The sequence below is a fragment of the Lipophrys pholis genome (genome assembly GCF_963383615.2).
Source record: "Lipophrys pholis genome assembly, chromosome: 12".
Classification (NCBI taxonomy): Eukaryota; Metazoa; Chordata; class Actinopteri; order Blenniiformes; family Blenniidae; genus Lipophrys; species Lipophrys pholis.
In genome coordinates, this window is record NC_137641.1 from 24,106,153 (window position 1) to 24,132,736 (window position 26,584).

The following is a 26,584-nucleotide window of genomic DNA, read 5'->3' on the forward strand; positions in this document are numbered from 1 at the left end:
AAACTAAAAGCAAGCACAGAATGAACAATAGTACAGAGAAGAGACATTACTCACATAGATATTCACGTCGCTGTTGATAGTATATAGACCATACACGATGTCCGGAGATGTGAGGATGAGGTTCATGGGTTTAGCGTTGGCCATCTCAATAGCGAACATTTTGGGACTCTGAAAGGAAAAACGAGCGACGTTACTTGAATGTGAGCAACAGTGGAAACATAGGAATCAATAATTGCATATTTTCCCTTGAAGATACATATTTAATATAAAATGACTCATTTATTTCAGTGTGTTTAACAACGGGTTTGCAAAATGTGGGAGGATGTGACTCCCTACTCACAGAACTTAAACCACATTCAAACTCTCACACCACACTAGCTTTGTCTCATGTCCAATAGATTTCCGATGCACTTCGCATGCATTATTACTGTTCGTAACTGTTGAAAACTACAGGAAAATAAAGATCAAAACAGTTCCCCTGTGAGTTTGATGCATTTAATTTTAAATATCTGGTAAATATTCATATAAAGTGTGTAACTGTCACAACTGATAAAAGCATGGTTTTATACTAAACCACATAAAATAATATAAAATGAAAATATTTAAACATTTAATACTAGTGACAGCATATTAGTCGGTATCCGCTGTACAAGAACAGTGTAAGTGATGGTAAGTGAACGTTTTAAATAAATGCTGGTTGTGTCTGTAAAATCCAGTTCAGGGTAATTTTCTGTGAGTGAAGTCTATTGGTTTCAAAGAATGAAACCGAAGACTGAACAAGATTTTACAGATATTTGGTAAGAACTTTGTCCCATTTAGACACTTTTTGACCATGTAAATTATGTGGGTTTTTTTAATGAATTGAGCATTTTCTTATTGCACATATGTGACATTTAATTATTTTTTTATAGACTTGATACAGTCACAAAACTAAAAGGGTGAAATATAAACTTCCCAAATACTTAAATCGTGCCAAAGAGGTTAAATATTGTTGCAAGTAAATAAAGTTTGGAGGTGGCGCAGCTCTCCAGGAGGAACATTGGGACTGATTAGGAAGACAAAGCAATCAAGTGGCATAAATATTCATTAACACTGTAAAGCCATATGGGAGCATCTGCTCCGTTTGTGTTTTTTTCTGGCAAATGGGATCTGTTATACAATCACAGAACAAACGTCGAAGAAAATGTTTCAAACACTTCCAACGGTGCCCCTGGCTGCTTTCACGCCGTCTATCTCGAGCTGTGCTGTCATACACCAGAGCGCAGGGACAAGTCTGTGTGGTCTTGTCAGCTGAATACACAGCTATCATAAATCTTTCTTTGCGAAGAAGACCTTTGGACAACGAAAAATACCAAGTGATGAAGGGAAAAGAAATGGCCCTCGTGGCAGGCAAAATTAAAATGTAACATTTTGCGGCGGCCCGCGCTTCACTGCCAAGATTGAAAATTAAAAACGCCACGAATATGTGATTTAAGCCTTTTGTAAAGCTGTGCCATCAACTATGAGAAGTTTGGAAAACTCCATCCGTCACAAATAAAACACAAGAGTTGACAAAATGACAGAGCAATTATGATGACCTTTTTGCTCAGAATGGGCCCAGCATCCCAGCTTTGAGACGGTTCTGCGTTAAAGCTGTGTGCCAATTTGCAAGCCTCCCCATCTGTCATTAAACTATCAGACCGCAAGTTGACAGAATAGGGAGACGTTTCGCTCGCAGCACCCAGAGTATAAAAATAGTTCCAACTGCAGTTTAATTCCGCACAAGTTTGATTTCATTTCTATCTGCAAAAAGTCAGCGGGGGGGGCGGGGGGGGGGGGGGGGGGGGGGGGGGGTGTGTGTGACAATCCTTCTTGTTTTTACAACTCCGAAAACGTCAACACGCATATCTCTCTGAAAAAAAAAAAAAAGAAAAAAGCAGTGCCAGTCATGTGAAGGGGGAGGAGGGGGGGGGGGGGGGGGCTCGCAGACAAAGCTCGAAGAAAGCCGTTTCTGGCTGTCTGCTAGCGTATTGACACAGACGTTAATGAGGTAATGCATCTCTAGGCAGGGTGAAGTGGAAACAAAAAGTTGAAGGCAAATGAAAAGCTATCAAAGTTAATTAATTACCTGATGAGAACCATTTCTTGTAATTCACGCTGAATGTGAGCTTATGAGGAACGGTGCGTGGAGAAGCCAACGGCTGCTCAGAACTTCAGCCAACAGCTTTAATATCATCACTCCGCACATTTTGAGCAACATCCAACACGTCGTCTCACATATGGTGAAACCAGTTTTTTTTTTGGTACTTCCCTGTGTACTGTAAGTATAACCCCATTAATGTAATTCAACACATAATGCAAGATCTCATTAAGCATACTTCAACCATTGTAGCACAATAATGATTTGATTTGCTAATCACCACTGCAGTCGCTCTATGAATCAGCCCTAATTACTATGCTCCACATGAGCGTGGGGTAAAGCCGGTACCGCTGAGTTTTATGGATGTAAGTGGTGGTGAGTAAACCTTTTCACTGTGGAATAATAAGTCTGAGTTTAGAGATGGTTTTTCAAGACTGACTTAATTCCAATAAATCCTGGTTCTAATTACTTTTACTTCTGTAATAGCCCCGGGATAATTGGGTTTAGAAAAGTGAAAGAGTCATGGATTTGCAATCAGTTCAATTTTATGACTCAATGCATTTAAAAAAAAAAAAAAAAAAAAGAGTAAAGAAAAGAGAAACCTTAATGTTTGTTTTCTTTTGCCAGGCTTTTGTGGGAAGTTAACGTTCACAAATACAAATTTGTGCCTTCATCCATCTGTGATGCCTTTTGACACCAAATGCTTTCTTCTGTTGTACTGTGTTTATACGAAGGTGGATTGTTTCCAGACCGGGCCTGGTGGGGAGACAATGAGCACGCTGGTGTAACAGTGTGAATCCCAAATATTAAATTCATTTACTTGCTACCTGATGTTGCTAGAGAGCGATCCAACAGAATCGCGATGAGCTCAAGCCCGTACTATGGAAATTTTCAGGCGCGTTCAGACCAAATTAGGTCTAAGGAGACCATGAACAAATTGCCTACAAGCCAAACACAGATGCATCTGAGAGAGTGGCTTGCAACGGACAAGGGGATCTGTCGTCACACACACATACACTGGCACGCACGATCATCAGTGTCTAGTGCATAGTGTGTTTTGCATAATGACTTCTGCACCTCATAAATGTGTTAAGACCCTTCTTTGAAAGAAATGGCTGAAGGGAGCAGTGAAGTCTCTGGTGAAAACATGTCGGAATGGTGTTTGTTTGATTGGACTAGTGGTCCGGCGCACATGTAAAAGTGGCATGTTGATCATTTCTTTTTTCCCGAGCTGTAAAAATAACAACTCTCTCCAAGAATAAAAAGGGAATATTCCTTTCTGAGACTGCTCAGTATTCAAGTACTACACCCTGTCAATCACGATAACATAAGAGTTGTATGTCGGGCCATCTTTGATGCAAAGATCAAGCCAATCTTGCGTCCCGAGGAGAATAAACAAGCCAGGAAAAACAAAGGGGATGTATATTAGACAGACAACAAGGGTGTTGAAAAATAATAGAGTAACAGATTACCCTACAGTATAATGCAACTTGCCCATGACATTGGAAAAGGTGACCATAAAACTGAAATATTGCTGTATATGTTTTCCATGTATCCATGTCTATGCATTTATAATGTGAGTGATACTGTATGAATGTGACAAAGCGAGACCTAAAGGTAATCACATTTTCATAAGATACTTGCCTTCCATGATAGATAGATAGATAGCTAGATAGCTAGACAGATAGACAGACAGACAGACAGACAGACAGACAGACAGACAGACAGACAGACAGACAGACAGACAGACAGACAGACAGACAGACAGACAGAGGCGGTTTCCTTGAATACACCTTCCAAATGAGCTTTATGGCCGTCTGCATAATTTTTCTTCAGTCTTGTGAGGCTTTCATTCTTTCATTTTGAACTGTGACCCTGATCACTCACCTTTGCTGCTTTTGTTCCTGTGCTTTCAAGATACAATTGTTTTCCTTTTTGGACTTTTTTTCCCCCCCCTTTTTTGTCGCGAGCATTTTTTGAAGGGCTGTTGCTGATGCAGTTTCCAGTTATTCTTTTGGCTCTCTCCCTTAACTTGAATTGGCTCCGCTGGTCTTGTCTCGGCCCAGTGCCAAGACCCTGACTACCCAAGCCAGCGTGTGACATCAATGGGCCCTGAACAAGCAGCTCCTCCCAATGAATTGTGCCTGCCCTGTGCAGCCCCCTCAATGCTCCCTCCATAATTCTCTGTACGGTCAAACTGTGAGAGTCAACCGTCTCTGGCAGGTTGTAAATCAGTATGAAAATAAAGGGATGGGGAAGAAGGTGATAAGAAAATTTAAAGGACAAAGAAAGGGAGAGGCAAGCGCATGCCTCCCTTCTGAGAGGAGAGTTTGGCAAGAGATGAATATGTTCTTCTGTGATTACAAGGGAAATCTCCCTTAACAGTCAAGAACAGATAAGAGGTCTGTGGGTAAGAGATCTTATGTCCACTTTCTTCTTTTCATTTGATATGATAAAACATGTACTCAAGTTTGGAACTGGATATGCTTTTTGTTCACAAGGTCCACTTCATCACAGACATCTTGAGCAAAGCGCTCTTATAGAATTCAACTTTCACCACTTTTGCTTTGTGTTTTTTTTCCACCCCACAGAATATAATGTGTCATACTTCAGGACTAATAAGATGACTGAGGGGAAGCAAGTCCTTCCTAATATGCTCTAAATCTGTTTCGACATCAAACTGCACTTTCCTCTGATTTACAGTCCATTAAATGAGAATAAAGACTTGGCAGAAGAAGTTCAGCAACATTTACGCCAGTAACCCTGTCTGTGAGAAAAACACAATGATCTACTTGCACAATGATAGTAGTGTTACTTAAAACTAAGTGAGGAAATACACCTCGTACAAACTGAAGCAACTGTGGGACCAAGAGACGTAGGCTAACATGTCTTTGCGTAGCATTAAAATCTAAATATTTTCAACAGCACATTAACTCAGTTTAACTCACTGTTGAAGACTTTCCTTTTAAGAAAAATATGAGAGAATAATCCAACTTTCCAAGAAGCAGCGGAAGGCAAGGACCTCGGGTGCTCTTATTAATTTTAAAGAGGTGATGGATGGGCAGACAGGCATTGTATTGCACCATTCCGCCACGGCGTTTAAGCGAGACGCCACGCATCTGTTTTCCTCCCTATAATCTCCACAAAACGAGGAGGAATGCCCAAAAGAAGCAAAAATAAAAACAATCGATAAATGGCAGCTTCCTAATAAAAATTATATGAAAGTATTGCATACATAACTCCAACTTGGAACAGAAAGACCCAGAAAACACAAACACAGCGCACCGATAAAGAAATGACTAATGTGAGCTGACCGACAAATTTGGACAGTGAAAAATGGGGTCTGGCACAGCAATAACAGCACACAGATTAAAAGTTTTCTGGAGTTACTTTTTGGTGTCAATCCCTTAAAAATCAAAGCGGAGTGCACTATCTGTAATAATTAGGGTATTTGTTTGTTTCGCTGGGGGAAAATGAATTCTTCACACCCAGCCACACTCTTGCGACTCGGCTGAAAAGGCCTGAAAAAAACATAACATGCGAGATAGGAAATAAAAAAACCATTCTATCAAGTCTGGCATCTGGTAATAGCTTGCTTGTTATTTGGTGGATTCAAGTGTGTGTTTTTCACATGTTATAGAGAGCAAAGATGGATCTGGGGCTTGCAAATTTCAGAACTGAAGTGTTAAAAATACAGAGATATGTAAATAGACAGAGAGCTCCCTTTTTACTCTGCTTGTAGTGATGCCTTAAATCCTCAAGCACATGCTAATCTCATGTAATAGTAGTTTCAACCTGGTATTGTTTTGCTCTTGCCTGCCAGCATCAGTTTTGAGTTTCTTAAATATGTCTCATCTTCTTGGTAGACATTATCACAGACTTGTCATAGTTGAAAAATATTGAATTTTTTTCTGTAACAAAAGCTGCAGTGAGTGAGTGAGTGAGTGAGTGAAGGTTGTCAAAACTGCTGATCTATTATTGACCATTCTTTTCACGGCACAAACTGTAATGTAATCACATTGAAATGGATGAAATGCAAAGAAATATAATGAGTGTTCATGTAATCCACATTGTCATTTACAACCCTGCCTCATGGGAGTACCACAAGGCTCTATACTTGAGCAATTTGTAATTCTACATCTGTGAGTAACAGTGGTGACATCTTCTACGCAGATAACATGGCCATGTATACTCATAAAAGATATTTAAGTTGTATATTTCAAAATTTGGTTCATATGTAGAGATAAGATGTTATTTTTTACTTGTTCACATTGTCCAAGTTGGTGAGGACACATCTGTCTGTGTTGTGTCTCAGAACACAAAAGATCATTACTATTATTATTATTATTACTGCTTCACAAATTACTCGTGAAAAATTGTTTACTTTGTATCTCACTCATGGTTCTGAAAATAAAGTGAAACAATCCATACATACACTCTATGTTAAGGCATCCAGGGTATCAGACAGAAAATACATTTCCTAATGACACGATGAGTGAAGGTAGCAATTGAGCATTGAGAAAATTTAAGGCTCCATATATCCATTTACTTTTTATGCATAACTCCCAACACTGCAGCGCCACCATTATAAAGCTTTGCACAACTTCATTCAGCTCGAATGATCAGAGCATCAAGGTCAGCTGCTGGGAGCGAGTGTTGAATCCTGAAAAGAGGCTCTGCCTTTGCATTTAAGGCCGTTAAGGAATAGAACAAGCTGCTTTGAAAACATGTACATTGGTCGTCTTTTCTCTGTGATACCATGAAGAAGAAGTTAGTTCTGTCAAGGTTAGAAGAAAGACAGAAGAGGGGAAATAATAGAAGGAGGGGTGTATGCGTTAAACCTTTATCAGGCAAGCGACTACACTCAATAAATTCCACATTTCCTGAGACTTCTTCCAGCCTAACAATGTTGAAGGCAGTCACAGAATACACAATTAAACAGCTGCGCTACATATTGAGATTGATGCTGTTTGGGCAGGATTTCTAGAATTAGTGAAAATGTTGACACAAGCTTTACTTGTGTTTTTCCTTTTTGCTGTGGAAATGCCGACCGTTCTCTCACTCAGTGGATTGAAATATATTAAAATACGATCCAAATAAGAAAGAATGTGCCATTGTCCACATAAGGCATAGGTCCACCTTTGATTGTTAATGCTAAAAAATACCCCAAATTAACCCTAAAATAGTCATAGGTACAGTATTTAATTGCAGTTAAGACACTTTTTTGATTTATTTTTTAATCGCTATATTTTTTACCAATACCCATGTTATTGTTTTGGGGCTATTTAACTATATGCTTGTGGATATTCACATGTTTTCATGTGTATGTTGGTATATGTACAGATTTTTCATAATCTACTTTGGGCAGAATTTTATGTGATGAAAGGTTATTATCATTACTAAATGCACTAAATGCACAAATTAACACATTGCATTTCTTTTTTTTTCTCTTACCTACAAAGTAAACAGGAAACAAAGCACACAATCCCAAACCACCTAATATTGTCTCAATAAATAACAGTCAATTTGTATTTAACATTACGCTCGGATTCCCACTGTTGTTAACAGTGAATGACATATCTCATTATTAGAAAGGTGTAAAAAGCAAGGTGCAAATGGGTCCACTGCTTCATGCTTTTCAGCATGATTGAACCTGACGTACCAAACTCAGCAACTAAAAAGTATGATTAATGTGCAGACAATAACATACACGTCGCAAAGTGATGTATAGGCTTAAAATGACAAGTGGTCTGTGACAGATAGCTGCAGCATTATCCCAATTTTGCTGCAGCTTTACATTTCAATAATACCTTTAAATTCTTTGATCAATATAAAACTAGTTGAAGCAGCATAGTTGCCCAGCATCTCATACTGTAGGTGTTTTTTTTCGGTTTGAATAACCTTGTAATACTTACCGTGGCGTCAAAGTTCAGGTTCAGGATGTGGACCTCTGCCATATCATCTCTGATGAAGCTGGTCCAGCATCCAATCAGCATTTCGCTCACGTACACCCATGGGTTGTCATTAACCTCCTTTGGATCGCATGTCTGACTTGAAGCTGAAAGAAATGAAGTGCAAATGGTTAAAGCAATGTGAGCGGCAATAAGTCAAGTTATAGTAAATAATTCATTTCCCCTAACATTCAGAAAGAACCTTGTATGCTCTACTTTTACGCTAAGTAACTTCTATCCATAACACTATTGTCATAAATCTACATGAACGGCTCATGAATCAAAACTTATGTATGGGGTAGCTAACGAGTCATCATTTACCAGAGAGATAAACCCTGCAATGTTTCAGATTCCTTGTCTGCACCAAGCAAAATCTGTTATTAATCATTCCGAAAAGCCTTTCCCTGGTCTCAGAGTATGGATGTTAAATGTGTGGGTAGGACTACATTGTTTAAGAACAGATGCACTGGTTCATGTTTATCAGGCATGTCAGGACACCCGGCTCCAGTCATCCATCAAGCCTGCTCACTGTGCTCTCTGCCATGAGCCTGCTGTTTAACCTGGGGATCCATGTCTCGGGAGGCTGAATTAATTGAGCTGAGGCTATACGGTCATGGGTGAGGTTTTGGTATAAATGCCTGGTGTTTGACCTGGGTAATGTGTCTGTGGGAGTGGGTGTATATATATTATTGTGTGAGGCTCCATTGTGTTGGATCAGAGTGAATATGTGCGTGCACATTCTTACTTTAACCTGCCTGAAGTTGCGAGGGACAAAATATTTTCCCCAGCAAACTTTCTCAAGAAATGCAGTGGAGGCAGAATTTAGTGTGGAAGGTCAAATATTTTTTTTCCAGCTTAATCAAGGAGTTTTTCCTGGCTGATCTTTAGCTGACTGGTGATAAAAGAGTCTGACTGGGGGCATTATGGGAGCTACAGTCAGTGGCATATTCTATAGTTTGGATATACTTCTTTGAGTAAAGCCTGCTTTCTTCCGCCCTTACTATGAAATGAGCTCTCTCGGGATCACTCAAAAGCCTGCCTTGCAACTAAATATTAGATAAGCATATCTTCAGAAAGATGAATATAGGCAATATATGCTCCAGCATCAGCTATGCGTGCTTCAATCACCCCGAAAAACAGCTGGTGCTGAAGCATATATGCGAGCAAGTGTGATATCATATCAGAAACAACAAATTTAGTAAGGAAATGCTGCATGACACACCGCTCCACTAGCTTTTGTGATGTATTTGGTGTGTTTACCCAGCAGGCCACAATCCATCAAAGAGATATGTGGGGTAGAGTAAGTGGGATGAGACAGACAACAGAAAAGAGTGGTAGGCGTTAACAAGGAAACTGGAAGAGTACCCTTGCATTGTTATGTGCTTTAATTAAGACACTAATCAAAGGCTTTCAGAGTGAAAATGTTAATGGTAGCTATCGGGGTAGAGCGGACCGAGAGAAAGCATATGGGATCGAAATGTGGAGCAAAATGGACCAAGCTAGAGATACGTTATAAACTACAACACTCAAGTTCTAACATTTGTGTTTTCATTGTCAAACAAAGCAGAAGTGGGCAAGAGACTACGGGTGCTTTCACACCAGTTGTACTTTGGTCACCTGCCACAAGTATGAGCAGCCCATTAAACAATGCAGATGACTTTATGAATACATAGCGATTTAGAACGGCCAAGAAAAGTCATGCATATGATGTGTTCGGTGAAAGCCTCATGGAGGGGGGGGGGGGGCTTTAATTACTCCAGAAAAAAATCAATAGTACCTAAAGGTTAAAAAAAAAAAGAAAATCAGTTCACCATTCTGTCATATGTAGTCGTCATTGAAACATTTGGTCTGCAGAGAAAAGTTGGTATAAGAGCAGAATCACCAAACTATGGCAGCTAATTTACAATTTGGTCGACACCGAATGCACAGTCAGGTCCACAGTAAGTGGTGTGAAAGCCCCCAAGTTGGTGCTAATGATGTGTGAGAAACAAGCATGGCAGCCGTCTCCCAAAAAACTTTATCTATTTTTTTTTTTTTATCTTCCATCATCTTTCGTATCTCCCCCACCCATGGAGTGATATATCATTTTGTGTCAAAATAAGATCATAATTTGTAGGTAGTGAAGTACAGTTCAGTATCATGTATGAAACATTTCCACAAGTTGTGTTGCGCTCAGTAGTCAACAGCAGCTCTTCTTGCAGTCGAGATGCTCCTTTGGCTTCTCCAAACCACCCCCACCCTCCCCTGCCTGCACCCCAGAGGTCAAGGCTGACTTCCTGTTATTCTGGCTCTCTGTGTTAATGTCTGTTGCTCAATATCCACATCCATAAAGTTATTTCTCTCTTGTTCTGCTGTGACAGAGTCAACGGCCCATGACTACCGCCCCAGAGGTCTTGGTATAAATCACAATGGCTCTGCAGGAATGCACATGTGTTTGTGCTTGTGCACGCACATGCGTGTGTCACTCGTCTCCTTTTTTACGACTCACTATAGGATATGAAGGGACATTCATTTTGCCCTCTTGACCCCGGAAATGCCAATGGCCTCGCTAAGCTGTTTGCTGGTAAATGAGGTATAGAAGAGCCATTCAATTCCCTGTCCTCTTTATCTACTTATATCAGTCCCCTTCATTTCCTATTCCAGGAGAAGACATGTTTATGGATGCTGGTGATTTTCTATTTAGATGTTAGGTATCAGGGGCAGACCTGAATAGAAAACATTAGGGAGGATAAAAATGGGTTCAGCTCGGGAAGTTATACGCAATCATGAAAGGTGCATAAATCATTAAAGGAAATTATTTTCTGTAGTTATAGATGTCAAATCAATAAATTTGTGCTCATGAATGAATCATTTCCAAACACCTTGCAGATAAGAGCTGAAGAAACTTCAGTAACTGGAAATATAAGCATATATAAGCAGAAATGTACTGAGTGATCACTTTTGTATAATACGAGCTGATATCTGCGCATCTATCATATCTTTAATGAAGCACGCTTAAGTAATAAACAAGGAAAACAATTTGATTCTGATCCATGCAAAAGGAAGGGATCAGATGCTCCTGCTTCCTAACTTCCAGGGAATTTTAGCAAAGGAGAGGAAACAAATGACATACATCCATTTGCACTTGTTTTTCAGTCGCGCGTAGTACCATTAAGCTCCAGCACTGCAACTGCAGCCATTTTAGGGCATTTCAAGATCATCATTAATTATGTTCAGCTTCATTCAATAAGCAAACCTATTGTGTTGCATTTCATTCAACTTGCTGCAGTTCTTGTTGTCACACTTTGCCAGTTTGAGCTTCAATCTGGCTCAGGTTGAACTTCCCGGTGCTTCATGCAAATATGTCACAACGTGAGCGTACTGGAGTGGATGCAAAATCTTTCAGCCAGGCAGTGTGATGGATGAGTAGGTAAGCCTCATAAAGCACAGCTCAGACTTTTAAGTGTACACCATCACCTATGATGCATGTGGCATTTTATTTTTGTTGCATTCATAATTTTCATTTCTGTATTTTATGGACTACAGCTAGCCTGACAAATAACAACCGGCGAAACAGATTGCCCGTGTGCGTCAAAGTATTATCTCAATTGTTTCATGACTTAAATTAAAACACTTTGTAAAAATCTGATTAATTCAGGATGCCAACCTGAACCTCTTAAATGGAGTTTCACCGTCCACCAGGGACCCACATAATTATGAGGAGTGCTCTGTAGCTGAACTGAAGCCAGTGGCTGTGCTTGGTCATTACTAAAGACTTGGGGTTGATTGATCATTTTCAGGAATCAAAGCTGCTGTACTGCGGAAACCTAGAATTAGGACTGAAAAGTCCATGATGGAAGACGTGCACCACCTCACCAGTATGCTGAAGCTGCCTTTGAGAAATCAGAAATAGCAAAATGTCAATGTCAGGTCGACTGCATTCACACAAAATAAACCCTGTGCGGAGCTCAAACACTATTATGTTGTTACAAATGCTTTCGGAAACATGTTTTCATAATTCAGAGGCCAGTGTCAGCATTAACAAGGCCAAATAGTCATTGTAGAGTATATGAATGTCCCCATAAGCATCGCCTACTAACAACAGCCCGTTTTACAACACTCCTGGTGCAAGTGGAGAAAAGTGCAGCGCTGCAAGGAGAAAACCTGGAGTGGTCGGGAGCAGAGTGATAACAAAACACCTAAAGCCAGGAAATGAAATTATTGTTGCTCAACTCCATTTACATACTCAGAAGCACAGGAGCATAACAATGAATGTTTCCTGAATTGTAGACTGTGTATCTCTCTGGGTACTCTCAAATGAAATCTAATCCCCTCCCATTGTAATAATTTTTGTCTTGCCCTGCTACAATTTACCACTAACCAATCATCACTCATGTACGTTGCAGGTATTTCAGTGCAAATGCTTTGCTCACATCATGAGTACTAGAAAACAGTTGACTTCAAAACTACTGCGAGTGGTAAAGGAAATCAGAAGAGCCTATATATAAAAATATAGTTAGCATAACCATGATGTTGTTAAAAGTTGTTGAAAAAGGTACTTTTAAATCACATTTGACATATAGTGGAATACATTTTATCCAGATTGATTTAATTTGCTGAAGTTTGGTTTTTCAGGATATTCTGTTGCATACATAATTGTTGTGAAAATGTGGTTATATTCAGTTCCCAGACAGGGATATATATATATATTTATTTTTTTTTGTCAGTAAATGTGTGTAGCCCTGTTTGCACAACTTTGAGCATCTATAAAAATGCAGAGGACCGACAGCCGGTGGCAAGCCTTTGAATTTAAAATGTCCATCACACCTCGACTAAATGTTGATTCAGCTTCAATGGAGGGAGTACTTTCGGCCAAATAACTTGCCAGATTTTCTGCCACCTCGGGATGGCGAGCCGGCAGGTTTGATTTCATGCCCTGTCTTTCATGCCCTTCTTTATTGTAAGTCACTTCCGAACCATCAGCTGCTTGCCTGGAGTTTGGATGCAAAAGACTTGCAGCTGAATGGCATAGTAGCATTTCGAGAGAGCGAGAGAGAGAGAGAGGAAAATGAAGGGGAAACCCTGACAGCAAACAACGTCAAGACGAACTGTCTCCCAGGGTCCCTTGGGGGAGAGTAAACTGTTTGTGTCCAGGGTCGGGCGACAGAGTCATGATGGGGAAGGGGGAGGGCGGGTCAGCAGTCCTATCTGAGTTAGCCGGAGAGGGAAAGGAGAGCTTCAAGGCTCGCTCAAGTTTTTCTCTAGGCTCCACACACACACACACACACACACACACACATACAAACGCACACGAACACACACACACACACACACACACACACACACACCTATTGTCCCGGCGTTTCCGCAGCTGTAGATTGAGGTCTGACCATCCACAGGAAGGTAAACAAGCTCTTATCAGTGCTCTGCAGGGGCCAGCACTGTCCCCTGGCCTCTCACCCCTACATGCTACACATTACACACTCTATGCAACACACAGGCTTCCTGACCATCTCACCTCCCTCTACGAAGTCCTGAAATTCTACCCCCCCCCCCACCACCACCACCACCCCCACCCCCCAAAAAAATAGCTGATTACTCTTGTCAGTTTAATAGCTTCAGACTGTAGTGTGCGTATGTGTGAGAGACTGTGTGCCAAGTCCTGCTTCCAGCCTTTGCTGGAAAGGAACTAAGGATGTGATAGCGGGACTGGAGACAGCCTGTCTTCACACTAGCTCTGTTTACACCTCTGGGAGCCATTCGTCTGTTGTCTCATCGTTGTCGGAAGTCGGCTGAACAACAAGTCCAACAGTGGCGCTGTTCCCCTAACCACTTTATGCAGTCATCCCACATTCTTTGCTTCAGATAATTTGATCATATGGATTGTGGTTCTTCATAGACGTGAAAAATAAATCATCATTTATATGTTGATGTTCAGATATTCTCTCAGGTAATCTATTATACTCCAGGCTCCATCAGTTAATGGGAAAACGTGTGTCTTTTCTAGACATACCAGGTAAGATCCCCCTGCACTATACTAAAAACCCTCCCAGAGAAACACAATTAATCATCTGAGTGGTAATTGGTGAATAGACAGACTAATTTAGCAGGTTTCAGACTAACTGCGTGCAACTGAAGCAGGCTGAAGCGTTAAAGAGATTCATTGCACAGTGGCTGCTCCCAATCATCCGAGATTGATGTTGCTTTGCAAAACATATGCTTCGTGTGGAACTAAGAGAGATTAGACTGTTTTTCTCGACTGATTCTTGCCAGTAAATATTAATGCTTTTCAATATGAAGGGAACATAGTGATACAAAAAAAAAAAAAAATGTTTTGGTTTGTACATTTCGAAGTGAGTGAAGTCAAAAGCCCAATGATCCGCTACCTGAAAGGGTCAACAGACTACCAGTAACTGCTGAATAGGATTGTTGAGGTATTCACTCACTGTTTCTTCACAAAGTTACAAACGCCGGGCAACAACTCCATATTATTTTTGCTGTGAAGTTTGTTGAAGTGAATGAAAAAATAAATAAAATTCTTCATTCGGCTCATCTGAGGAACACAAACTGTATTCTTTCCTTTTATTTCCCTGAAGATAGATTTAAGTGGTCACAAAAAATGTTCGAATCATTTTATAGGAAAATATGTGAGACAGCTTCAAGTTTATGTTTTCATTTTCACTGTTTAACTAATGAAAGTGTCTCAACCGGGGAGACGTCTTTGACAGAAGCGACTTTATTTCTTACAGCATCTGTGAGGAGATTATTAAGTACCACTAAGTTTGACTGTTGGATTTGTTGTAGTAACAGTACCTCAGCAGATTAAAATAATCTGTCACATGTCTCAAGGCTTTTTATTTAAGTCACACGTTCTCCTCTCTGTTATCGCAAATATACAAGCAAATGAGAAATCCAGAGTCCAAAGCCACAGAGGATTCTCTCAGACTGAAAACACACAGTCCGCAGACATCAAAGGGAGATTTCAGCTTTCTAAATACCGGTTGACTAATGTGGCACCTGAATCAACAGGAAAACTACCCGACCAGTGCTTGAATCAAGAGGCTCTGCCATTATGCGACACTCAACCACACATTGTGCCAAATTAAAAATATATTCATAAAGACGGAATGTTCTGTTTAAGAAAATGTCAAATGCCATTTTCTACAGCTACATAGCTCTCTGTTTTTTGTTTTTTTTTAATCAAATGATAATCATGATTACAGAGATTGTGTTTGTTGGAATTCCATTCAGACCAACGTGTTACGCACCATTTTAAACCCTTTTAGCAAAGAACATTTCGTTCAGATTGTAGATATTCTGCAATAGATAACTATTTGTCAAATCCACAAATGAATAAAGTTTGTCTTAAATGAGAACATGTTGAAAAATATCATCTTCGCCAGGCCCACCCACAACTTTCTTTAGCTCCACTCTGGTTTACAGAAAAATGTGCAAAGTCAGAGTTAATCTCTCTTATTGACCAATGGTTTTTCCAACACACTCTGTTTTAATGTACAGGTATACATTTCCTGCATTTGTGTGCGCCCCAGACTTGACCTGGGTAGACAGACCTTCAGACAAGAATACATAATGCTACACCTTATCTCCGCAGACAGCAGACCATGTCGACATAGGCACAACTGGCCCCCATGCTGACGAGGCGTTTCTCTCACCCACTGCTAATGAGCCATTCAGGGCTCATGGCGCTGCATAATGAAAAGCAATGGGGCCAGAGGGTGCAAGACCTCAAATGGTAGGTGGATACAACTTGTAAAGCCTGATTTTACTGCTTCTAACAGTCGTGAAGCATTTCAACACATTAATACACCAACAGTGCAACGTGGTTGGTAAACACCAGCAGTTACTCGAGGCTCGATGTCTGGGCCAAGAACACATCGACACATGGGCAGAGGACCAGAGCTGCTGACGATATTCTTTACTGTTACTTCAGTAAGAAAAATAGCAATCATAAAAAGTACAGGTTGCGAAATGTACAAAAGTACAACGAAATAATTAATACACGATGCGTTCTTGATGACGGTGGTGGAGGAGGGGGTAGAGGTCATAAGCACATAGGGATGCACACACACAGATCATAACTATTGTTGACCAGCCAAAACATGAGCGACGGTGCAGCTAATATTTCAGCTGGTAATGTAGTTTCGAGTCAGAATAGAGATTCTAATAATCAGGACTGAACTTTATGTAGAAATAGTTTTATAAAAAGAAACGGGAAGTGTTCACGATCACTCTTAAATTCATCAACTTCTGCAACTTCAGTATAAATGACTGTTAGCATCAGTTGCTTCACTGTGACTGTAAGGAGTAGAAAATACAGATATTTGGGTTTTAAAAAAACAGACAAATGAAAAAAATCCACTTAAGTACAAATGCTTTGTAACTAATCACCTCTGTTGTGATCGAACCTCCAAACATTAACATGTAGAACCTGATCCCTCATGCCTTTTACATTTAGACAACGATGGCAGAGAGGAGTAATGGTAAATGCGACAGTTAAAGGTCAGTATCTTGAATTTCTATTATAAAACATGGTCATATATGGACGCTCTTAATGCACATTGTGATTCAAATATGGAATGCAGCTGAAGCGAGATGTTTTGTTATGTAGCACTGAGATGAATGCCATGACGCAGTAGAACGCATATTCTTTTGCTTTGCAGATTCTTCTTCGCAAACAGCTTCTTTTTAAGTTTGTTTACTCCAAGAGGACATTGCTCAGCTTCTCAAGGACAGTTTAACCGCGAAGCAAACTGAAAATAACAAAACTCCACAAGGAATGAACTTACAGGATTATTGTTCAGATTGAAAACATGATCCCACAACACCATTCGTATGCCACGGTGCATGCGGCAACTACCCTGCTAATCAGTCAAGTGTTGGTGAAACTCATGTGGGAACAAAACAGAAAGGAGGAACGCAACGCCAGTGCGGCTCCCCCCCCCACACACACACACTTCTTTCTGCATTCAAACAGAGGAAAAGCGAGGCAGTCAGAAATGGATTGTTATTTGGGAGGGGCATAACAGAGAAGGAGATTGAAATCGGTCTGAGGCAGCGACAAGTGGTCGCGTCTCTCTGCCACCCAGTCTGACTGCAGGCCAAGCTGGCTCACTACAGTAAAACAGGAGGAAGTGGACTGTTTTGACTCTCAAAGCCATTTTTAACATGATGTTTTGTTTTCCGCTTTTCTGAGAAACCTCAGTCATATCTTTGTGCTTTTATCAACCGACAAGTTCCTCTTTTTTTTTTTTGTTTTTTTAGTTTCTTTTTGGCCTAATAACTCAGTGCTTTGGTTTCCAACTTGTGATTTCACTCCACATCTTCCTGTCTTTATCTATGTCTTGTCCCTTTTCCTATCTTAGCGGTTTTTTTTAATCCCTTATTTACTTTCCCTCTTCCAAATCTTTCTTCTGAATGACTTATCTGCTCTTTGACAGTCACATAAATTTGACCCCCCCCCCCCCACTCCCTCGCTGTCTCCATGAATCAGCCTTTATGAATTTTGCTATCTCTGTTTGTCTGTCTGTCTCCCTCAATTTTTCCACTCTTGAAGATCCATTTTCAAACGACGCTCCGTTCCTTCTCCAGCAGCTCACTAATCACTTTTGTACTTTTTCTCCAGTCCATGGAGGGAGACTCTAGGGTGGGGGGGGTGGGGGTGGGGGGTGGGGGGGGGGGGGGGTAGGAGTGCAGCGGGAGGTCTGGCAGTTACCATCATGATGCCTGGCTCCCACTGGGAAAGCTGCTGCAGCAGGGGGCATATTCAACACTGTTTCCCTGCCAGGAAATGCCAGACACAGAGTGGATAAAAATCGCTAAATACAAAGACTTCAGTCAGACGCAAAGATAATTGTTCATGCGTCCAACTGCCACAGTTAGCTAAAGTGGTGGCTGTTATTGTGTTCCGTCTGGAAATAATAATTCGAAAATAAGTCTTCTTAGGAGGTGGCATTCAACTGCTCCCATGTACCAAACCCCGATCAAGGCGCAATCTTAAGAAAACTGCAAGAAATATGTGTGAAAGTATCAATGTTCTGTTGCCTCATTGGTGGGTTTTAATGGTTGAATGCAAGAAACTCCGATCAATAATAATGAGGAGAGTAGAATGATTATTCTATGATGATCCGTGAAGCGAGTTACATAATGTCCTCCGCGTCCCAAGGAGCTTGGTCAAGTGTGGGAAAATAACTGATGACATCAGTTTGGCCTCGGAGACCACAGATTACAACAAAAAGTCTGCACCGCAAGCTACACTGAGTGTGGGGGGTTTGTGTTTACATTGAAGGAAATGTGGGCATGTATGTTGGAGCCTTAACAATTCCACCACACAATTCCCTGCTGTTTATGTTCAGCGTCTCTTTTTAATGAGAAATCCCAACTTTATAAACAAAGCATACAAAATCCCAGCAGAGACACATCGAGAAATGTATAAAGACCATCCTGTAGGAGACACCAATGTTTTTTTTTTAACTAAAAGTATTCAATCAACACAACTGAAAAAGCCACATAGTCGCGGTAAAGTTTGACTGAATTAGAGTTTTCAATTGATTTAAAAAAAATAATGAATTAATCGCAAAACCGATGATTTATCTCACCAAATATGAACTTGACTAACTTAATTAACATACAAAGTCACCAATTCAATGCACAGAATTTGTGTTCGTTCTCAATCATTTCATTTTGAGTAGAATAATATAATGGTACTTTAATCAGTTTCACACAGAAAAAAAAATAAAATTGAATAGAAGTGTTGTGTAGATGAAAAACCAGTCTGTTATGAACAAACCGAATAACTAACCAACCAGTTAACTAACTAACTTTTCAAATGAATCAATAGATTCAATTTACAGTTCAAAGAATGACATGAAAAGTTGATGTGTGGTCACTATCGTATACATTTGAACCTTTAACAACAATCCAACCAGCAGCTTAGGCTCAAAAGTCTTTGGAATGTTGCTGTCCTGTTTAGTTTGAGTAGATTCTGCCTCGTCCTCAGGGTTTGAATCAGAAGATGAAAGGAAGACGGGCATCTTCACACCACTGCAGACTCCACAAGTTAATGATGAAGTGAGCCGTGACGACGCCTACAGAAGTCCAGTCGTCACAAAGTATTGCGCTGTCTCGAGCAGTCCCATTTTCACTGGCCTCTCTTTGTTGTACAAGGTCTCTATTCAAGAAATTATTGCCTTCCTGGTGAGCAAACGATAAGACGAGTCCCCCTGAATCACCGTCCTTTGGTCCCGCGTCCCCAACAGTGTTAATAGGACGGCAATCTTTCGCTGTCCAGCTTGCAGTGACCTCAGCCACTTTGTTGTTTGTTTGTCTGAACTGTGGCCCACCTCGCTTTAACATGGAGCCCCCCCCCCCTGTATCCGTCAAACCCTCGCGGCGTTTCGCTCTCAGATGACAGTGGATTAGTTTGGCGAGGTCGTAAAGCACATCTGTAACTTTCTTCTTTTCCAACGAAGAAGCTGGCGACTTAAAGTAGAACTGTCCATTTAATAGTGCATCCTCGTCCTTATTGCTTCAGTGAGCTGCAGCATCAGCAACAGAAAGCAGGAATGTATGACGAGGTGGACCATTACATCAAATTAACCATTCCTAAGAAGAATATATACCCTCCTCAGACTTCGAACCGCATCGAGGACGCCAACTCTCACATCACACGTGTTTTTTCTCAATCTAAGTACCAATTTTGGGTTGAATGCCAACTTTCTCTAAAAAGCTTTTCATGCTCATTTGATGTCTTTGGTTTGGATTATCTCATAAGTCTTCATAGTCTGCCAGTGCCGAGACTGGTTCCAAAGAAAGTTTATTCTGTTACTTCAATTCATCGTCGTTACATTTAAATTCAGTTCGACAAATTGTGTTTTTGTTAAGAAATAATGGGACACGGCAACAACGCCACCCCAACTCCAAGATTCCTTCTGCTGGCTGTTCAACAGCAAAGATCCACGAAGAAGAAAAGTCTCAGGAAGACAACAGATATATTTAACATGCAATATTATTTCTATTCATCCCAATTTAGTCAACGGCCATGAACACATTTCAGGTTCGTTGATAAACATATTTCTAAGGAGCACTCAATGAATGAGCAGTTTTGAAATTGTGTTAAAAATCACATATTTTTGAACAAATTATCACATGGAAGACATTTACAGAAAGGCAATAGCTCTCACATATTAAAATCACATTTGTATTGATCTTTTTTTCCTTTATTTATTTTATTTTCTGAACGATACTCACAAGGTGAGAGTCTAGGAGCACTTTGTGGGCGACACCTGACGGAAACATTTCATTTAAAGTACATGACAGATAATTCCTTCACTTTTTTTTTTTGTTTGTTTGACCATCTTTATTTTTCTCTTACTAAACTACATGATTGTCAGTTTGTTTGTTTTTTGGCCAATCCAGATTGTGTTACTGCGCTTTCAGTTATTATTCTATATGGTTTGGGTTTGGGTAAAATCGACATAAAAAAAAATAAACATAGGTTGTCACCAGACCGCAAATACAGGTTTTGTTGTTTTTTTTAATAGTGAACGTAGAAAAATCAACTTGACAAAAAGAAAGACAACACTCCACTCCTGCAAAGACTTTCCGTTTGATCTCGGCACGCACGAATACCCCCGGTCCAAATGACAGAAGGGATGCGGATAAATTGTGGCTCCACAGGTGTGTAGAGATAAACCTGCAGGTCAGACCATGTAAGGCTTTCCAAACAAACAGCAGCAGTTTTAACACAATTAACCTCACAGGGAGGCAGCGTGCTGAAACTAAGACCAGTGTGATGCTGTCTGTTTTATTGGAGCCTGACAGAAGCCCGTCCGGAGAATAAGGATGAGCTGCAAACAAGAAAGAGAGGCCTGACTGATCCCGACACAAAGAGAATTTTAACAATCATGGTGTAAGGTGAAAGCAAGAATACTTCTGGGTTTAAACAACAGTAGGGGGGAGATTTAAAGAAAAGCCAGGTCTGATAAAAACAAGTCATATTTATCTTTTTTTTTTTTTTTTTGTCAAATCTCAAGGTAGATTAAAAGTTATGCCTGGATCCTTTTGCCTGTAGCTTAAAAGAAGACAGAAAGTCGTAAGAACCAAAGATATGTCGACTGGGCTTAACAAGATAACCGGTTTCATCCTAACTCTGATGAGCACATCCCACAGAGTGTGTTCTAAATTTTACAGGATTAGTTAGATAATGTAATCCTAATAAACACAAAAAAGGAACCACTGCTGCAATACAAATATTTTCATCTTTTGATATAAGAACAGCACAGCAGTGCATTGATAAGCCAGTGGGAGCAGTGAAGGATTAGATTATATACTATACACGGTTACGTTACCTCTCACAGTGTTCGCTGAGTGTAAACACACTGAAATGACCATTCCTGATTGATCCAACAGTAGTCCTGCCTTATAATCAACGTAAACAGACCAAATGGGATCCGGACTAAGACATCCTTCAATTCAGTTCACATAGGTTATATTAGATTGCCCTCATTCTCATCAATCTGGTATAGAAACCACAAATAAATGGCCCAAATCTCTCAAACTCTAAAAATATCTATTTTTAAATGCATCTATTTAAACTTGCACAACCCACTCAATCTGCTTCTTGAGGTCAGTTGTAGACCTGTTGCTGATGTTAACCCTTTCTGATTTCATTTTATCCTGATCTAATTGTTCTGGATCAGCGTTTCTATTTACTGAAATACGGGTTGTGTGATGGGGGAGCGCTTCGCCCTCACGGGAAGCTTTCTGTGTGGGTTTTCTCCAGGTAGGCTAGTTTCCTCCCACAGTCCTAAAACATACGGTCAAGGTTCATTTGTGGCCCGAGGTGGGAATGGGAGTGTACGTGGTTGTCCACCTCTATGTGTTTGTAAATGATGCAATTGTAACCCGTCCGCTGTGTATCGCGCCTGTGACTATATTACCAGAATTGCCATTATCAAATCAATAACTAGAATATTTATTTTAGCGCCACTTACAACGTTTCGATACCGCAGAACCAAACGTCCAAGTAAAATATGAAGTCAAATTAACTGCGATACTTGTGAAGGCTGTGTACCCTTCATACTATATGTATATTATGTGTGCAACAGATCTGGGAATACAGCAAATCTCTCAGTGGGGGGTTTAAGTGTGACACTATTGATTGCAGTACATTCAAGCATGCAATAAACATCACAGGCTGATTGCATAAGTCTCCGATCTGGAAGCTGACAGGGGTCAAAGCTATAACAAGCTTAAATAAAGCTAAAGTAAGACTGGGCTCAAGCACAAAACACAATACACTATTGCTCGCAGTTGGCCAAGAGTGTCCTGGGATTTGTGGCAGGCTGCGGGCTATTTTCGATTTACTTTTGCTTTTTCTCTGTTTACTTCTTCTGAGTAACTTTCACATCAAGTCTGCTCCCACAGTGACTTGCAGCTGGCTCGGATTTCATTAAACAAACAGACCTCGAGTCACAGCGGATGTGCTGGAGATGCATTTTGTCACATCACCATATTCAGCATCAGTCTGGAAATGTGCAAATTTGATTTCATGTGGAGAGTTACTGCTGGCTGTAGTGTGTCACACCTCGCGGCTGTCAGCAGATTTGTTCAACGGAGAAACAACAGTAAGCCCAGGGGACAACCTGGGAGAAAATGATGAATTAAAGTGACAATACCGGGGCCCCCGAAAAAAAAAAAACGAAAGACAAATAAACAATCTGTGAGACGGTGAAAGCCATACATGCCATACTACTATTTTGAATAATCCTTCAAACATTGAGCGCAGAGGGTCAGACTTGGCCTGCTGTCTGAGAACAGTGTCACGGCTCCCGGTGGGTCTTCCAACTGCTGGAGCAGTTGCAAAAATAAGAAAAAGGAGAAGAAAATCCTTGGAGCCTCATTGGAGACAGAAAAAAAAAAAAAAAAGATCATATCAAGAGCAGAACTATATGCGTCACGGCAGCAATTAAGGCTGAGCTAAACAGCTTCTTCCAGACTCCACAAGCAGACAGCGAGACCGAGCTCCTGCTGTGGGAGCTTCATAAGGTCAACTCTCCACAGGTCTCCCCAGTGGGCCCAGAAACACTCCTATATCCCTGCTACCAGCACGCCTGCTGAAAGGGTGTTTAGCACTTCTGGCAATATTGTGATTTGTCGTACAGTAGGTCACAATTAAAGCCTGTACCGGCAAACTTGCCAGTTCTTATTTTCGCTCCTAATTTTAACAGCGATGTTTTCCTGCCAGAGACATTTAGCCTCATTTAAAAAATGCCATACTCAATGTTTTTGTGCGATTTGTTCACAGCCTTGCATTACGGGGAAAAGGTTATGGGGAAGCTACGCGTTTGTTTCACCTTTTAAAGTACAGTATTGAAAAATAAAAATAAAGCACGGCAGGTATGTTTGGGGTTTTGTTTCTGACAGTTCATTTTAAAACCGTTTTAAACACAAGGAGGGTGTACCGTGCTTTCTCTTGTGACATTTAGAGTAAAAACTAAACTTTATGTTCCCCCTTGGCTATTAAACAAGCCTGTAATGGAAAGCTTATGTAGTGTATAGATTATAAAATATAGGCCTGATCATGATTAATATGTCAGTCAATCTCTCGCTGAGGAAAGTTCAAATTAAAAAAAAAGAAAGAACATTTTTCAGCAAAGTTGCATTGATTCAAACCAGTGGAGTCATCTCAATTGCTATTTTGCTGCAGGGTAGTATGACACAAACACCCTGCGGTAGTTTGCAGAGCACTGGTCAGAGGGTGAGGCTGTATTATGGCCTGTGGGGAGAGCGAGAGAGTGAGAGAGAGAGTTTCTGATTCCTTCACCACCTTGTAGGGATTACAGGCTTGAATTTGATATGGGTGACCACATGCAGCCAATAGAGCGAGGGTTAGAGGGCACAGCAAAAGAGGATCACATACAATTCATAAGCATCCACCTCCATTTTATTTTATTTTTTTTAAACCATCTTTAAAAGACATTTTTCCATCTCGAACACCTGAAGAAGTGCTTCCCGGGGTGACTTGAGGATTCGGTACTCTGGATTTCTCTTGAACTCGTGTTGGGTTTTGAACAATTCAACTGAAATATTGTGGACATAATCTTTGACCTGCAGTGAGGGGAAAGTATCACCACACACTTCACAACAAATGTTTTCCACATAAGCTCTGTTCTGTCGGTCGGCTGTAAAATCACGATTTACCGTGAAAGCAAAACCCACCAGAGCAAATGATTGTCTTTTATGTGTGGAGAATAACACTGACGTCAAAACACAGGAAAAGACAGGATTAATATCTGTCTTTGAACTTTGGGGTGACACAAATTTGCCCCGGAGGCTCAAAACCCAAATCCACTGGACTGTGCTCAGTTGTATATTGAACACTTCAGTAAATACAAGCTTCAGCTTCAAAATCCCCCCCCCCCCCAAAAAAAAAAAAAACAAACTTAAATCCAGAAAGCAAGAAATTCAACTGTGAGACTTACCAGAGGCTGCAGCAGTGATGCAAAGAAGCAGGGAACATCGTGTCACAAAACCCTCCATCTCTGTTACGTCTTAACTTTTCAGGTGTAGGCAAAAGCTGGATCTCAGTCTCTGGGGCTGGTGAGGACAACTCGGTCAGCGGTGGAAGTGTCCTTGTCTGGCAGCTGAGCGGCAGTGACTGTAGAGGTGTAAAGAGCAGACAATCCCAGTCTTACAAGGCTGAAAGGTCAGAGGAAGAGAAAAAAAAAAAAAAAAACAGGAGCCAGGAAGGGGACAGTGAAGAGACGGGATGGCTGATAGGGATCTGACGGATAGTCAATCACTGGTGTGTCACTCTCAAAGTCAGCTGGCAACGTTAGAACAAGTATTGTCTTCATATCCAACACTGTGTCATAACAAGGACGCTTATGAACCTCATGTACTGGCTTGTAAAACACTGCATCATTATTAAATAAACACTACAAGTCAAAGATCTGCAAAAAAAAAAAAAAAAAACCTTTTCAGCTCTAATTGTGAGAGAGATTACATTTCTGAAATTCCCCCCCCATAGGATGGCAGGAATTTCCTCAGGAGACAATCCCCACAACGCATGTTGTCTTCCTGGCGCACAATGAGGGTCTGAGCCCAGGGGTTATCTGCTGGTCACTGTACTTCTGGTCGGCTGTTTCAGGAAGCGCCTCGGCATCGCTTTCTTTAAATAATATCACAATGTCGAGATCTGATAAGGAGGAGGCTGCTCTTGTTATAGGATTCATATAGAGGGAGAGGAAGAGCCTGAGTAAACTGTTTATGCAACTCCAAAGGGAAGCAAAAACCCTCATTATTTCCCTGCAGACACTTTTTTTTTTTTCAAACTGGCAGCTCCAACAAAAAGTGCGTTTTAAGGGTTAAAATGTAAGAATGGTTGGTGAAACTCTTATTTCTCCTTCAATAATGAAAGAGTAATAAACTATTAATGTAAAAAAATATATATATATAAAAAAGTGGCAGGTAAAGTACGTTTTTTCATCCATAATTGTTTTATAGGAGTCTATTTTTTGATCGTTTCAAAGCATTTCTCCAATAGTTATTTGACCTTAATCATTTTAAAGCAAACAAACCAGACTGGGGAAATAATTGGCTGCTGCCCTCTAGGCTGTCAGGGAAATAAAACAGACCACACATCTCCGAGATTTGAAAGAGAGAGAAAAGTGAAAACAAAGTTTGGAAAAATGCTACTTACTTTTTAAACGGGTGTCTTTCTTGATTGAAGCAGGTTTTATAATCCACGGGCGAGGGTGTTGTGGTTGTATTCAGCAATGTGGCGATGTCGGGACTTTGTAAACTTTTGTGCTGCCTGGGCGGCGCACAGTTTTTCCTGCACCCCTCCCACAGGAGACGCTCTTTTTTTTTTTTTTTTTTTTTCCCCTCCCCAAATAAGTGAGTCCATACAATGTCAAAAGGAGAAATCTCCTCACACTTTTAAGCGTTTGTTTTTAAGAAGAGGAATTCCAAACATCCTATAAAATCAGCTCGTGAACGCACTACTCATTTCGGTAGCATGTTATTTTCCTTTTTGTCTTTGAACGCATCTTAAGAGACAGATTGGACCTGGAGGACGTGGGTTCGAATCCCACTCTGGACGTGATATTAATTTTCAAACTTTACTTCTTGAACGTTGTGCTGTATGTGTTGTCAGACAAATATACAACAAGTAGAAGGGGTATCAGATATTTTGTTATGCATCATTCATTTGTATTGTTAAAGGGGCAAACACACAAATCTTGAAATTAGTTTTTCCTCAGCTCTGGAGAAGCTTTTTCACTGTCATTACAATGATTTCATGTAAATCATACACACCAATTCACGGGTAAAGGTAATTGTTGTATTGGATGGTCTACACTTTCAAAACTGATGAATAGTATGATCATATTAGCGAGTCCATTTCAGTGAAAATAATGTACCAAGTGCGATTGCAGGTGCTACTCTGTATGTACACAATTTTTCAACTAATGGCTTCCCAACACAGTCCATCAAATTATATGCATGCAAAAAA

The 26,584-nt window shown here is 40.5% G+C and overlaps 1 protein-coding gene across 2 annotated transcripts in view; it reads right to left on the bottom strand.

Moving 5' to 3' along the window:
- Positions 1–25,910, bottom strand: part of eng (endoglin) — a 41,117-nt gene extending 15,207 nt beyond the window's left edge. For both annotated transcript variants that reach the window (XM_080477064.1, XM_080477063.1), the window contains exons 1-4: positions 25,772–25,910; positions 24,552–24,727; positions 8,035–8,177; positions 55–168 (exon numbers count right to left, since the gene is read on the bottom strand). In XM_080477064.1, coding sequence (XP_080333190.1) covers positions 55–168; positions 8,035–8,177; positions 24,552–24,609 — 315 coding nt within the window. In that variant the 5' untranslated portion in view covers positions 24,610–24,727; positions 25,772–25,910. The remainder of the gene's footprint in view (positions 1–54; positions 169–8,034; positions 8,178–24,551; positions 24,728–25,771) is intronic.
- Between the last annotated feature and the right edge of the window lie 674 nt (positions 25,911–26,584).